The 15,943-nt window shown below is 33.0% G+C and overlaps 1 protein-coding gene across 2 annotated transcripts; it reads right to left on the bottom strand.

Moving 5' to 3' along the window:
- Window positions 1-1,508: 1,508 nt before the first annotated feature.
- On the bottom strand, window positions 1,509-14,980 carry tgoln2 (trans-golgi network protein 2). 2 transcript variants are annotated; one of them, XM_073911259.1, is made up of 5 exons: window positions 14,835-14,980; window positions 8,300-8,650; window positions 6,948-8,185; window positions 4,426-4,509; window positions 1,509-1,820 (listed from the first exon to the last, which is right to left on the bottom strand). In XM_073911259.1, the coding sequence occupies exons 1-5, from the start codon at window positions 14,881-14,883 to the stop codon at window positions 1,818-1,820; spliced, it is 1,725 nt and encodes a 574-aa protein (XP_073767360.1). In that variant the 5' UTR covers window positions 14,884-14,980; the 3' UTR covers window positions 1,509-1,817. The 2 variants fall into 2 exon arrangements, with proteins under 2 accessions (XP_073767360.1, XP_003199201.3); XM_003199153.7 differs by having other exon boundaries at window positions 6,948-8,650.
- Window positions 14,981-15,943: the final 963 nt, after the last annotated feature.

The raw sequence follows: 15,943 nt of genomic DNA, 5'->3' as shown, positions 1-15,943 counted from the left end.
TGAAAATGTCCATTTGAGCATGTACTTAAATTGCCATTGTGTTCACGTGCTCAACAGAAAAGACTGTGATTGGCCATGAAGGTCGTCAGTTCATCAAACTCACGGACACTGGAGCATTTCAAAGCCACAAAGTCTGTTTATAAGCCGACATACAAGCGATCCGCTGATGAACTGACTGATATTCGCAGCTTTAAATTGCTCCAGTGTCCCTGTATCTGTGGTTAACAGCAGTGAGTACGGTGAACTGATGACCTTCACAGCCAATCACAGTTATTTCTTTTGAGCATGTAAACTCAATAGCCAATCAGTGCTGTTTAAGAACGAACTCAAATGTTAGCGGGAACATTTCAGTACCGATTGGTATCGAATTCCAGTATTGTGACAACACATACATATATATATACATATATTTATATATATATATATATATATACATATATATATATATATATATATATATATATATATATATATATATATATATACATACATATACATATATATACATACATATATATATATATATATATATATATATACATACATATATATATACATACATATATATATATATACATACATATATATATATATATATACATACATATATATATATATATACATACATATATATATATATATACATACATATATATATATATATATATATATATATATATATATATATATATATATATATATATATATATATATATATATATATATATATATATATATATATATATAAACACACACACACATATATATGTGTGTGTGTGTGTGTGTTTGTGTGTATATATATATATATATATATATATATATACACACACACATACACATACACATTCACACTCACACACACACACACACATATATATAAATATATACACACACATACAATAAATATATATATATATATATATATATATATATATATATATATATATATATATATATACACATATATACACACACACACACACACACACACACACACACACACACACACACACACACACACACACACACACACACACACACACACACACACATATATATATATATACACACACATACATATACATACATATACATACATACATACATACATATATTTGATAAAATGTTAGATATAAAAATATGCAAATGATACACATTACATATTTAAATATCCATGCAAAAACAGTAGGTGTGTGTATTATGTGTATTATACTGTATATACTAAATGAATATATTTATAATACACACGACAAAAACTTTTATTTTGAATGCGATTAATGACCATGAATCTTTTCCCAGCACTAATATTTTGTTGTGAGACCAGTGAAATATGAATATGCATGACGAAAATATGCTTATTAATGAGCCTCGCACACACAAAATAAAACTTCACTTTCTAATCTAAAGCAATAGAAAGTGCAAGTCTCGTGCTTTGTAAATGTGTCCTCACTCATTCCTAATAACGCAACATCAAGATTAAAAAAAACATATAAGAATAAATCAAAAATATATATAACTTTGTTCCTTTATTACACACTTCCCCCTGCAACAACATGAGGATTAGACTCTCAAACGAGACCCAAATAGAAAAAGAGGCCACAGATTGAACCAACAATACGTACGGTATAGTGGATTTCCTATGAATAAAGATCATGACCCGTCATTTGTTTCCAGCATACCTGACATGCTATGGATGGTTGAGGGTTTGATATGATGTGTGAGTGGTAATATAGTGTGTATGTCCTATTATGGATAATTCAAGTCATCCAGATCACAGTTCAAATGCTTTTGACTCATCCAATGGTGGTGGGAATTTCTCACTGAAAAAAGAGGAAACAAATCTTTCAGTTCAGTCAAAGAAAGCCTATTTGTCTGAAAATCTATATTTTATAATGGAATTGTTGCATGAAATGTTTTCATTATCAGTAGGGATGCACTGATTCCAATACTTGTATGGGATATCGATTCGATACTGTATATTATTGCTGGATCTTGTGTCAGCCTGCTGGTACCGATCCAAATCGGATCTTGCGTGTGTGCTATATTCTGTCATTTATAAGCCAACAAAAACCATGAAGGTAGCCCATTAAAGTTGTCATGTAGGCCTACAATATTGTAAATGTTCTGAAGCCATTCTATTGTTTAATGTGAAGCACAGATGAATATTCACGTGGTTAAAGTCAAGTTCACTTCAGCGCTTCTCGCTGCTGCTGCGCCTGTCAATCGTTCTCCATTTATTCACAATTCAAGCTGAATTCAACACAAAAAACTCTCCAAGACTATTTGTTCTTGTTAATATAAATAATTAGCGGAGAAATCGTTTAGTTTTGTATTAAATAGGTAAGCTCGACCACAACAGGTCAATGTTATCACGAATGGTCAAATAATGTAGCCTAGTTTACAGCAAGCCTCATGTTTTTACTTGGATTGAGTCGTGTTATACACAGGGTCAAATTTAAGACTTTAAGATCATTTTAAGACCACGAGGAATAAAATTTCAGACTTATATAAGGCTAAACTCTGATTTTTTTTTGATAGCCAAGCAGAAAAAATTACTTGCCCCATTAAAAAAAAAAAACTATTTCTAGTAATTATTTCTTAGCCACATATTTTAAATAATACGTCTAAACAAGCAGACTCTACACGTTTTTCAACATAACTTAAAAAAACCAATCTAACAAAATCTAAAAACTAAATGTATGCACAACCAACTGTTATAATATTAGTTATAAATATAGTTTTGCTAAACGTTTTACTAACATGTATTGTTGGCGATTGGATCGGTTGGGTAGCTTTAGATAAACAAAGGAAATTAAGAGCTGTTTAACATTATTTCGGTGAATTTAAAACTTTTTAAGGCCTAAAATTTTGTTTTTGAAATTTAAGACTTTTTAAAACCCCGCGGATACCCTGATACAGTTTTTAAATAGAACATACACTTGAAAGTTTACATACACTTTAAAAAAAGAAACTTGATGATATTAAATCACTAAATGTTTACTATTTTAGGTCCGTTAGGATTACCTTAATGATTTACATTTGCTAAATGCCAGAATAATGAGAGAATTTGTTATTATTTCTAGACAGTCAAACGTTTACACACATTTCCTTGATATTTTTTTTGCTTTGCTTTTAAACTGTATACATTTGGTCAAATGTTTCGGGTCTCCTTCCACAAGCTTCACACAATAGTTTGCAGGAATTTTGGCCTATTCCTCCTGACAGAATTGGTGTAACTGAGTCAGATTTGTAGGCTGTCTTGCTCGTACAAGCTATATCAACTCAATGCCCACAAACTTTCTATAGGATTGAGATCAGGGCTTTGTGATGGCCACTCCAAAACATTCACTCTGTTGTCCTTAAAGCACATTTGAACTAATTTGGCAGTGTGTTTAGGGTCATGGTCTGTTTGGAAGAGCCATTTGTGGCCAAGTTGTAATGTCCTGGCTGATGTGTTGAGATGTCGCTTCAGTATTTCTCCATAATGTTCTTTCTTCATGATGCCATCTATGCTGTGAAGTGGACCAGTCCCTCCTGCAGCAAAACAGCCCCACAACATGATGCTGCCGCCCCCATACTTCACAGTTGGGATGGTGTTTCTAGGCTTGTAAGCTTTCCCCTTTGTCCTCCAAATGTAACACTGCTCATTATGGACAAACAGTTCAATCTTAGCTCCATCAGACCGCTGGACATGTCTCCAAACATGAGTCTTTTCCCCGGTGTTATTTAGCTAATTGTAATCTGGCTTTTCTGTTGATTCTGGCTTGTTGATTTTTTCATGTTGTCACACAAGGAAGCAGTGTGTTTGAGCTTTTCCTTCAACACTATTCTACAGTTGTGCCTCCAATGAACTCAAATGTTGTCAATTAGCCAATCAGAAACTTCCAAAACCTTGACACCATCATCTGAGCTTTATCACAGGCAGAATAATCTTATTGTGTGTAAACTTGACTTTCAAGAAGAGTTATAACGATTTCTCAATAAATATATCTCTCATTATTGTGCTATTAAGCGTAACAGAAACAAAATTGATAATCCTAACTTGCCTAAAAGAGAAAAACTTTAGTCACATTAACGCCTGACTTTTTTTATGTACACTGAGTTTATCACCAGAACTATAGAAACTGTATAATGCTTAAAAAAAAATTAAGAAATAAAGGCACAGTATCGGGTTCGGATCTGTATCGGATAAAAAAAAAATAAAAAATGGTATCGGTGCATTCCTAGTTATCAGCTATGTTTGATGAACTATTATGACCTCTGGACACAAAACCAAACTGTTATGCCTTACATGAAATGATGCGTTATGTTCATGATTAGGAAACATTCAATAAGCGAAATGTTATTTATTTACTTAATTACAAATAGGAGCATCCATGAATAAAGATAGAAGTGTTATTGTTGTGTGCACGTATCAGTACTTACATCCTGCTCAAGTTTTTGGTAATCTGATGTTTTGGGTCTCCGTGTCTGTTTTGATTTCCGGCCCTCAACGAATATTGCAATAATCTATAAAAGTAAAGAAAGACAAAAGATTAGTCTTCATATAGGACTTCAGAGCAATTGTGACATTATGGATGTGGCATTAAGAGTGAAAACTCAAAACAAAACTTCACAGTGAATGTATATATCAATAGTATATAGAAACATTGGCTTATATATTTCAAAACAACTAACTAGAGTTAAAGGTGCAGTATGACACCCAGTGGTTGAACTAGGCACTCCAGCCAGGGCCCGTTTTTTCAAAAGTAATCCACTAGAATTTTGGATAAGGGATTGGATCAAATCTTGAAAATGGGTTTTTCATAAAAATTTATTACATAATCGGATTAGATCACGCAAACTTTTAGTTGGTAAGAAACTTTTAGTTTGGGTTTTTCAGACCTTTTTTGTAGGATTTAGATCACTTTGATCCAAAAAATCTGGATTAAACTGATCCCATCAGAAGGGAAACAACTTTAAAAATGTATCAAGGAATACTATATTTGGATCATGCAGTATCCTACAAGATATCCAATTTATTCATAAGGTTTTAATTGTATTTGTTCATCCGTCAGGCTACAGTGATTAGGTAGACTTCAACGTATTCAGCATTTCAGTATAGGCCTACAGCAAAGCAGAAAGAGTTTAGCTTCATAAAATAATCCCCAAACAGCTGTCAAAACTGACCAAAAACAATACACTTTATTCTGTCACTAACTGATATATTACAATGGAAAATATTTCTGTTTTTAGAATATTTATTAGTGATGATTACAGAATAACAAAATAAATCATGCAAAGAATGGCAATGGCTGATTTTTAAAATCACTTTCAACAATTGCAAAAAGAGACAGAAAAGTAGGGGTGTCAAAATTAACTGTTTCTTTGGTGCACCGCGATGCAAAATAATGCGAAACATTAATCTTACATCAAACAAAAAAACAAGATTAATTTGCTGACCCCATTGGCAGATTATCAAGCTTGTTTTAAGGAAAAACTCACTTAATATTGGCATATTATTTCTCAAAACAAGACAATATGTTTTGCTTGTCTAGAAAATGCTTCATGATATAAGAAATTTTAGATATTTAGACTAGAAACAAGACAAAAAATCTAGGCAAGAAAAGCCTTTTTTGTAGTGTATTGCTTAAAGGGGCTAATAATATTGAGCTATTAAAATAGCTTTCAAAATATTTAAATCTGCTTTTATTCTAGCTGAAATAAAACATCAGCCTGTCTCCAGACGAAAAAATATTATAGGAAATACTTTGAAAAATTCCTCTGTTAAAAATCATTTGGGAAATATTCATAGAAAAACAGAAAAATCACAGGAGGGCGTATAATTTTGACTTCAACTGATAATCGTGATTACAATTATGACCAAAATAATCGTGATTAAGATTTTTCCCATAATCGAGCAGCCCTATTAAAAACCATCCCATAATGTAAATAGGATGTCATTTAATAAGAATATGTCAATAACTTTTGTCTGTGACGACATGCTGTGCCCAATATGGTCTAAAACCTGACAGGTGGGCAAATCTAAGCTTGTTTTTAATAAAACAAATATAAATATGCATATAATAAATACTACTTCAACTAATAATAGCATTATACAAAAGCAAATTGTCATGAATAAACTGAAAAGCTCCCCGAGATGAAGAAGGCATGGCGGCCTATGATAGGGCCCTAAAAGTTTGATCTATTAAGCTAATTAACCAACTAAGTCTCCCAAGCATTGGCCGATATAAACACCACTGCAATTACAATGAGAATGTTCCTAAAAAACACACACTAAAAGTTTTAAAAAATTGAACAAATATTCACTGTATGATATCAATATTGTGCATGAACATCACAATACACTGAATATCGGTATATACAGTTGAAGTCAGAGTTATTCGCCCTCCAGTCATTTATTTATTTATTTCAAATATTTCCCGAATGATGTTGAGCAGATTCAGGAATGTTTCACAGTATTTCCTAGAATATTTGTTCATCTGGAGAAAGTCTGATTTGTTTTATTTCGGCTAGAATAAAAGCAGCTCTTAATATTTTTAAAAAGCCATTTTAAGGTCAATATTATTCACCCCTTCAGCAATATTAGTGTTGGATTGTCTCCAGAACAAACCACTGTTATACAATAACTTGCCTAACTACCCTAACTTTACCCTAATTACCCTAGTGAAGCCTTTACATGTCACTTTAAGCTGAATACTAGTGTCTTGAAGAATATCTAGTCTAATATTATGTGCTGTCATCATGACAAAGAGAAAATAAATCGGTTATTAGAGATGAGTTATTAAAACTATTATGTGCAGAAATGTGCTGAAGAAAATCTCTCAGTTAAACAGAAATTGGGGAATCTATCTATCTAATGATATCCTTCTTTTATGTCTTGGTTGACATTTGCATTGGATTGTAATAAAAATCTATATAAGTGGAAATGGTGCATATTTACTAACCTTGCGCTTGTTGTGCTTGGCAATGTACAGCACAGCCACGAGAAAGACGACACACACCAGATACACAAAGAAGTGGCTGTTCTCGCCGCCCTCCTTCAACTCTGAAATGTCTTCTGCATTGCTCTGAATGTGCTTTGGAACCCCTGATTTGCTTTTAGGCTTTTCAACATTGTCTGAGTCGTTGTCTTTTTCTTTGACAGGTTCTTTTTCGCTTTCCGCCGTGTCCTCAAGTTCAGTTTTGGTTCCCTCATCTTGAGTTTCAGGGTTGTCTTTGTCATTATACTGGTCGTCAGTGATCACATTATCATCTTTGCTAGAATTAACTTTGCTTTCCTCATTTATCTTGTCATCATCTTTATGTTCTTTTGCGGGCCCCTTAGGCTCCTTTGCAGGATCTTTAGAGTCTTTTGCGGGATCTTTAGAGTCTTTTGCGGGATCTTTAGAGTCTTTTGCGGGATCATCTTTAGACTCTTTTGCGGGATCTTTAGAGTCTTTTGCGGGATCTTTAGACTCTTTTGCGGGATCATCTTTAGAGTCTTTTGCGGGATCTTTAGACTCTTTTGCGGGATCTTTAGACTCTTTTGCGGGATCATCTTTAGACTCTTTTGCGGGATCTTTAGACTCTTTTGCGGGATCATCTTTAGACTCTTTTGCGGGATCTTTAGAGTCTTTTGCGGGATCTTTAGAGTCTTTTGCGGGATCATCTTTAGACTCTTTTGCGGGATCTTTAGACTCTTTTGCGGGATCTTTAGAGTCTTTTGCGGGATCTTTAGAGTCTTTTGCGGGATCTTTAGAGTCTTTTGCGGGATCTTTAGAGTCTTTTGCGGGATCATCTTTAGAGTCTTTTGCGGGATCTTTAGAGTCTTTTGCGGGATCATCTTTAGACTCTTTTGCGGGATCTTTAGACTCTTTTGCGGGATCTTTAGACTCTTTTGCGGGATCTTTAGAGTCTTTTGCGGGATCATCTTTAGACTCTTTTGCGGGATCTTTAGACTCTTTTGCGGGATCTTTAGACTCTTTTGCGGGATCTTTAGAGTCTTTTGCGGGATCTTTAGAGTCTTTTGCGGGATCATCTTTAGACTCTTTTGCGGGATCATCTTTAGACTCTTTTGCGGGATCATCTTTAGACTCTTTTGCGGGATCATCTTTAGACTCTTTTGCGGGATCATCTTTAGACTCTTTTGCGGGATCATCTTTAGACTCTTTTGCGGGATCATCTTTAGACTCTTTTGCGGGATCTTTAGTGTCTTTTGCAGGATCATCTTTTGAGTCTTTTGCAGGATCATCTTTAGAGTCTTTTGCAGGATCTTTAGAGTCTTTAGCGGGATCTTTTGAGTCTTTTGCGGGATCACCTTTAGAGTCTTTTGCGGGATCTTTAGAGTCTTTAGCGGGATCTTTAGACTCTTTTGCGGGATCATCTTTAGACTCTTTTGCGGGATCATCTTTAGACTCCTTTGCGGGATCTTCAGTCTTTTTTGCTGGATCTTCAGTCTTTTTTGCTGGATCTTTAGGCTCTTTTGAAGAATCGTTAGGCTCTTTTGCGGGATCTTTTGACTCTTTTTCCTGATTAGCGCTGTTAGCATTGACCGGATGTGGCTGTCCATTTGCAGATGTTTTATCATCACTAGGTTTGTCTGGCACTTTATTCCCCGAGTCTGCTGAGGTGTCCTTTTTTTCCCTTAACACTGGTGCACTGGTGCAAACTGGAAAATACCACAAGAGAAAAGTTGGAAAATTGGGAAGACTAGTTAGAAATATACCAGTTCACCCCTCACAAATCTCTCATTTAAATGTGTATTTTCTAGAGGAAGCTTTACAATATTATATTTGTGCATATACATTAGATCAGTCAGGATTGAAGCTAAATCTGGAGCTAATCTAACAAAATAACTCACGATAACAAAACGTGTTTAGCCAAATTTAAATGTTATAGAAAAATATTAAATTAAATATTAAAAAGAGCAAAATTCAAGACAAACAAAATTTTATTTATATATAAAATTGTGTTGAAATGTTGCATTTTGTTTCATGAATTTAACTGTATTATCTTTTTATTTCTAAAGATGTTCAGTGACTACAATATTACTTTAATAAATATATCTGTTCATTAAATCCGTTTTGTGTAAATGCATCAAAATATATGACCTATGTTGACTAATAAATGGATCAAAATGTTCATTTTCAAAATGAGGTGCACTCAATTATGTTGCACCGGATATATACACCCAACATGTCAATTTCAATAAGGTAATATGCGACTGTTTATATGCATCTTTTGCATGGTCAAGTTTGGTATTTCAAATAAAGACACATGAAAAAAACTGGATTAAACTGCAAAGAAGCAAGATTTTCTTTACAAATCAATTAAAAAAAAATAAAAGTAGGTTAAACTAGTGCTCTTTAAATAGTTCAAAATGTTTAATTAAAAGGTTTCAAGCCGGGACACCAAATAAAAAATTGGTTTATTTTTCTGTCTGTGTTTTGATGGGCAGAATTGGCCTTTCCATAGGGCTGAGGTTAAGGATCTTGAGCTAAAAAAAGGTTGATGACCACTCCTCCAAATAAGAAGAATCTTTCCAATCAAAACCATCAGTCATTTTCACCAAATGATATACTTTTTAACCACAAACGCTATGGGGTACAAGCTTTTATTGTGGTTAAAAGTGTATAAATTATGATTTCTTTTGTGAAAATGACTGATTGTTTTGCTCTGTAATTTTTATGCACCAACACAACACGTTTTAATGTAATTCAATGCTTATAAGCCGTCAGCTGTCCAATTAAAAGCTGCAGCTAGGCCTGTCACGATAAGGAATTTTTGTTCTGCGATATATTGTCAGAGAAATTGTTGCGATAAGCAATATTATTGTCATTTCATGATCATTTCATGCTTATGATTATATAAAAGCAGCATAATAATGCAAATAGCCATAATCACTTAAATACTCCCCGTTCTTAAGGTTATCTAGATTCTATAATTTGATGTTAAAAAGGTAAATGTCCTATTATATATAGTATTTACAGTCCTATTAGGTAAATGTCTAATTATAAATGTTGACACTGGTGAGGTAAAACGTAAATCTTATTGTAAAATAGCTTTGACGTTATTTGTGAATTCGTAAATATGTATTGTGAGGGCAGGGTTACGGCTGGGCGATATGGCAAAATGCAATCTTGATTAATTATTTTCCATATTGAACGATAACAATATATTTCGTTATTATCAGTTGTTAATTCTTCCTTATTAAGGAGTATCGCAACAATGACTGAACCCACAAAAATTACAGGGTCCATTAAATAACATAACCTATTTTCGGCGGGCGATAATATTTGGCGGCCGAAAATACGGTGCATCTCTAATATCAACACACTTTTAGATTCCCATTGTTGCACATTTCTGTTGTGTGATTGGCGTTTAGATCAATATAGAGTAAAATTGTCCAGAGCTTATCATTGTTATTGAGATAAATGTTATTGTGATTCGATTTATCGTTTATCGGCCCGGCCCTAATTGAGGTCATCTCCAAGTATTGCACGATAAGTCGATTTACTGATTATTATGACAGGCCTTGATTCACTAAGACATTTAGCTTGCTTGTGTACTTTTGTGCAGGTTTAACATTTCCGTGTGTTTGTTTTTGCTTTCTTGTTGTGCACTCATATCCGCTTCATTGCTAAGCAATGGCCGTGGTTTGGAGGGGGGGTGATGAAGAAATGTTTCCGTATAATATAAATTGACAGCAGATTTGCTGCTCTCTGGATGGTTATTTCCTAATATCGTTTCCACTGATGGTAACATTGCTTGAAATGTTGCCCTGTGTATCATCTCCTTAATTCCTCATTTGGGAATATTCTATTAAATACACCTGATCAAACTGATTCCCTCTGGCTTTTTCGAAATCTACAGGTAAAGCTGTGGTCACACTAGAGTTAGAATAAGATAAAACAAGACGGTTAAACATCGATATAGCAAGCGATTGCTTCATATTTTCAATTTCTATACAGTGAGGTCACGTTTGATCTATTGGTTTCACGCAATCATATGTTTTCTAGGTCTCAGTCGTTAGAAGGCATACATTTAACAATAATATTGACTATTTTTATGTTACTGTGAGGAGTACATGTTAATAGACAGAATTAAATGACTAATTTAATAAGTAACTCTTGCTAACTTCCTGATGAGCTGTATCCCCTCTAGCAAGTAAGACTTTGGACCGCATCAACATGCAAAACTTGTTTTATCATAAGCTTGCGTTTCTGGTTTGCCGCATTTGCATGTTTATGAATGGAATTCTATGAGACGAGTGTGTTGCAGCAGGTTTGGAACTGGAACGGATTTCGACACCTCTGATTTAGAGCCTTCGTATGTGCATGGAAACTGCAGTTAGGACGTTCAAATCTTTCTCAAATATGTCTTCAAAATGTTATAAACATTATATTTAGCTTTGCTGCCATTCACTTTTTAACACCCAGTTTCTGAAGTGGTCACTTTGAAGCTAAAGCTCTTAAAAGGAATGATATCTGGATGTAAAATGTCTATTATCCGGCTTAGTTATCGGGTAGAGTCTCTTGATTGCATTTGACTTCAGTGACTGCAACTTGATGAGGGTTAAAGGAATAAAATGGAGTTGAAAAATTGTCTAACCATAACAATGTGCATAAAACGAGGGAAATTTTTTTTTTTTTTTTACAAACGTGTGTGTGTGTGTGTGTGTGTGTGTGTGTGTGTGTGTGTGTGTGTGTGTGTGTGTGTGTGTGTGTGTGTGTATATATATATATATATATATATATATATATATATATATATATATATATATATATATATAAATACTGTATATATAGAAAGATAGATAAATGAAAATTAAAATTTAATAGGGTATTTAATAGGGCTGAACAATATATCGTTTGAGCATTGATATATTGCAATGTGTCTATCTGCAGCAGTCACATCGATTAGATTATTTATTAAGGATTAAAAGACAAAGATATTATTAAACAATATTATATATATATATATATATATATATATATATATATATATATATATATATATATATATATGTGTGTGTGTGTGTGTGTGTGTGTGTGTGTGTGTGTGTGTGTGTGTGTGTGTGTGTGTATGTATATATATATATGTATATATATATATATATATATATATATATATATATATATATATATATATATATATATATATATATATATATGTATATATATATATATATATATATATATATATATATATATATATATATATATATATATATATATATATATATATGTATATATATATATATATATATATATATATATATATATATATATATATATATATATATATATATATATAAACAAACACTCGCACAGAATTAAGGTCGGAATTATTCGGCCCCCTTTGATTTTTTTTTTTTTTTATATTTCCCAAAAAATGTTTAACAGACCAAGGAAATTTTTGCAATATTGTGGAGAAAAAGGTATTTATGTGTATTACTTTTGTATCTTTATTTTTTATTAGAAAAATGTTTAGACTAACAACAGATTAATCAATCTTTTTCTTTTGTATGATGCCATATATTGACCAGGCATACTTCTTCTTTTTTACTGTGTTGCAATCTTTTTAGAAAGAACTGCTGACAAGAGGGAAAGAGCAGAATGAGAACAAATATAGTGCGGGGGCCCTTGTTCCTTGTTGCTGTCTAATAAGAAGTCTAGAAATGTCACAAGGAGCATGATGCTTGTAGAAGTTGTGAAATATATTGAAGATGCACTAAATTGTTCAGTTCTGGTGTGCAGAGAACGGATGCAGAAAGAGGAAGTATGTCTGGGTGCAACACTCAAAGAACTGCAGAATGACTGGTAAGTGACGTTAAACCAAAACTTCACCTGTCAATATCAGTTGTGTATATATGCTGGAGTCAGGAAAATGAATGTTAGTTGCGAACCTCTTGAATGTAATTCTTGTATTGCATTGGGGTAACGTAACCCAGACTTCTGTCATCGAATTATTCATTTGTTTCTAATAAATTAATAATATTTTTGGCATTGAAGAAAACCCTCTCCAGACCTTTTCTTATTGAACACACATGGAAACAGTATGTCTGATAATATTTTTCCTTCTGGAGAAAGTCTTATTTGTTTTATTTCGGCTAGAATAAAAGCAGTTTTTAATTTTTTAATTATTTAAGCTATATTTTTTCTGATAGTACAGAACAAACTATCATTATACAATAACTTGCCTGATAACCCTAACCTGCCTAGCTACCCTAATAAACCTAGTTAAGCCTTTAAATGTCACTTTAAGCTGTATAGAAATGTCTAGAAGAATATCTAGTCTAATATTATTTACTGTCATCAAGGCAAGGATAAAATTAATCAGTTATTAGAAATGAGTTATTAAAAATATAATGTTTAGAAATGGGTTGAAAAAAAATCTCTCCATTAAACAGAAATTGGGGGAAAAATAAACAGGGGGCTAATAATTCTGACTTATATATATATACATATACATATATATATATATACATATATATATATATATATATATACATATACATATATATATATATACATATATATATATATATATATACATATACATATATATATATATACATATATATATGTATATATATATATATATATATATATATATATATATATATATATATATATATATATATATATATGTATGTATTTTGTAATACAATGATGACCATGTTATTTCAGGTCTGATTGTTCCACTTCTGTACTTGAACTCTGCTAGACTCCCCAGAAAAAAAGTTTTTCACTTTTATTTTTGCTCTGTCGTATTTATATATATGCTTGTAATATATTTTATGCAGATGCACTGCATTAAAAAGGACATGATCACCCTAGTCGATCTAAATGAAAGAAATATTTTTGAATAGATCTGTTCATCTGGTAAACTTATATTCATATTGCAATATATATTGTAGCAAAACAAAATACTGCAATGTCAGATTCGCACAGAATCACTTTTAAACAATGTGACATGGCCCCTATATTGTTTATTATGCTTCTATTTAATCTGAAATCAATGCAAGTACTACTTAAAAACAACATTAGCACTGTTTAATTAACGGTGAACACTGTTGCACTTTGATAGTAATTGCCTGCCAATTTCCCTATTTAGGAGTCATTTTCTTTAATGAAATTATTAAGGAGAAAGTCTGAATGTGCGAATATAATGCAACTTTACCTCAACCAACAAAAATATAAGTTATATAAAACAAATTATGACTTTCAATGACTGGAATAGACATTTTAAAATGCCAAGACGCATAGAAACTCAGTAGAATCGATGTATATGCTCGTTTTTAGACATGTTTACTGATTTTTATCACACAAATTGATAACAAAATGTAAACTATGGCGTCGTCCAGAAGAAGACTGGGGTAAAGTTGGTTTAATATTTGCCCATACAGACTTTCTCCTTAACAATATAACTTCAGAAATGTATTAATTGCAAATTGTAAATAGTGAAATCATATTAGCAGCCAATCACTAACAAAGTACAACACTGTTCACAGTCAGTTAAATAGTGTTAATGTTGTTTTGAAGTCAAACTAACATGTAATTTTAGTCTGAATATTCAAAGTACCATGGTAAACAATACAGGGAGCTGTCACTGAACGAAGGTGCGAATAAAAACCAACTTTACCTCAATCAGAAGACTCTTCTATTGACACGTTTGAGCACATATCTAACAGTTTGATATTCTAATAATGTACATAAATGTCAGTTTATCTAGCTGATGAGCTGACACACAGTGAGCACGAGGATGAGGAGTGATAAACACGTCAGCAGCTTTATCGAGCTTAAACACAACAGTTATCAACTCTTTAATTATTATAATAGCAGACTCACCCTGAGACAGGCAGAAAATGGCGATACACAGAGCTGTTAATCGCATCATGGCTTCATACGGTGAACAAAAGCGTTGATGATGACAAATTGACAAAGCGCCACAGTTTTCTTTTTTTTTTACAAAGCGCCTCTCTTCCCGGAACAACAACTTCCGTGTTTACGCAACGCGATGACGTGAACAACGTTTCCTGGACTTCCGTTAATCAAATCTTGTGGCTTTTTAGAAACTAAGCTGTACTTTCTGTGTTACATTGTAAATACATACACACACAAACATAAACACACAGCGAAAGTCAGAATTATTAGCCCCCGTTTATTATAAAATATCTAATAAAATATTATTTATTGTCATCATGGCAAAGATAAAATAAATCAGTTATTTCTACTAACTGATTTATTTTATCTTTGCCACGAGTAAATAATATTAGACTAGATATTCTTCAAGACACTTCTAAACAGCTTAAAGTGATATTTAAAGGCCTGACTAGGTTAATTGGGGTAACTAGTCAGGTTGGGTAATTAGGCAAGTTACTGCATACCCTGCTAAAAAAATCCAGCTTAAACCAGCCTATGGTTGGCTGGTTTTAGCTGTTCGACCAGCCTGGTTTAAGAGGGGTTTTGGCCACTTCCAGTCTGGTTTTAGCTGGACAGGCTGGGAGATGACCAGCTAAAACCAGCTTGACCAGCCTAGCCAGGCTGGGGGCCCAGCCAAAACATCCAGCTTAAACCAGGATGGTCAAGCTGGTTTTAAATGGTTTTAGCTGATCACTTTCCAGCCTGACCAGCTAAGACCAGGCTGGAAGTAGCTGGAAACCAGCCTGGAAGTGGCCCAAAACCCTCTAAAACCAGCCTGGTCGACCAGCTAAAACCAGCCAACCAGTCTAGGCTGGTTTAAGCTGGGTTTTTCCGCAGGGTAATGATGGTTTGTTCTGTAGACTATTGAAAAAAAAATCGCTTAAATGGGCAAATCATTTTGACCTTAAAATGTTTTCAAAAAATTAAAAACTACTTTTATTCCGGCTGAAATAAATCAAATAAGACTTTCTCCAGAAGAAAAAATATTATTAGACATACTGTGAACATTTCCTTGCACTGTTAAACATAATTTG

This window comes from Danio rerio, chromosome 8 (assembly GCF_049306965.1).
Source record: "Danio rerio strain Tuebingen ecotype United States chromosome 8, GRCz12tu, whole genome shotgun sequence".
In the NCBI taxonomy this organism is placed as follows: domain Eukaryota; kingdom Metazoa; phylum Chordata; class Actinopteri; order Cypriniformes; family Danionidae; genus Danio; species Danio rerio.
The sequence above is the reverse complement of the archived record's forward strand: the minus strand, read 5'-3'. Positions and strand labels throughout refer to the sequence as shown.

What these genes read in the sequence shown, in the direction of transcription:
- tgoln2 (XM_003199153.7), bottom strand. Translation starts at nt 14,883, where the DNA reads ATGATGCGATTAACAGCTCTGTGTATCGCCATTTTCTGCCTGTCTCAG. An exon ending in CATTTTCTGCCTGTCTCAGG is followed by an intron (nt 8,651 to 14,834) that starts GTGAGTCTGCTA and finishes GGTATTTTCCAG; the next exon opens with TTTGCACCAGTGCACCAGTG. An exon ending in CCAAGCACAACAAGCGCAAG is followed by an intron (nt 4,510 to 6,947) that starts GTTAGTAAATAT and finishes TTACTTTTATAG; the next exon opens with ATTATTGCAATATTCGTTGA.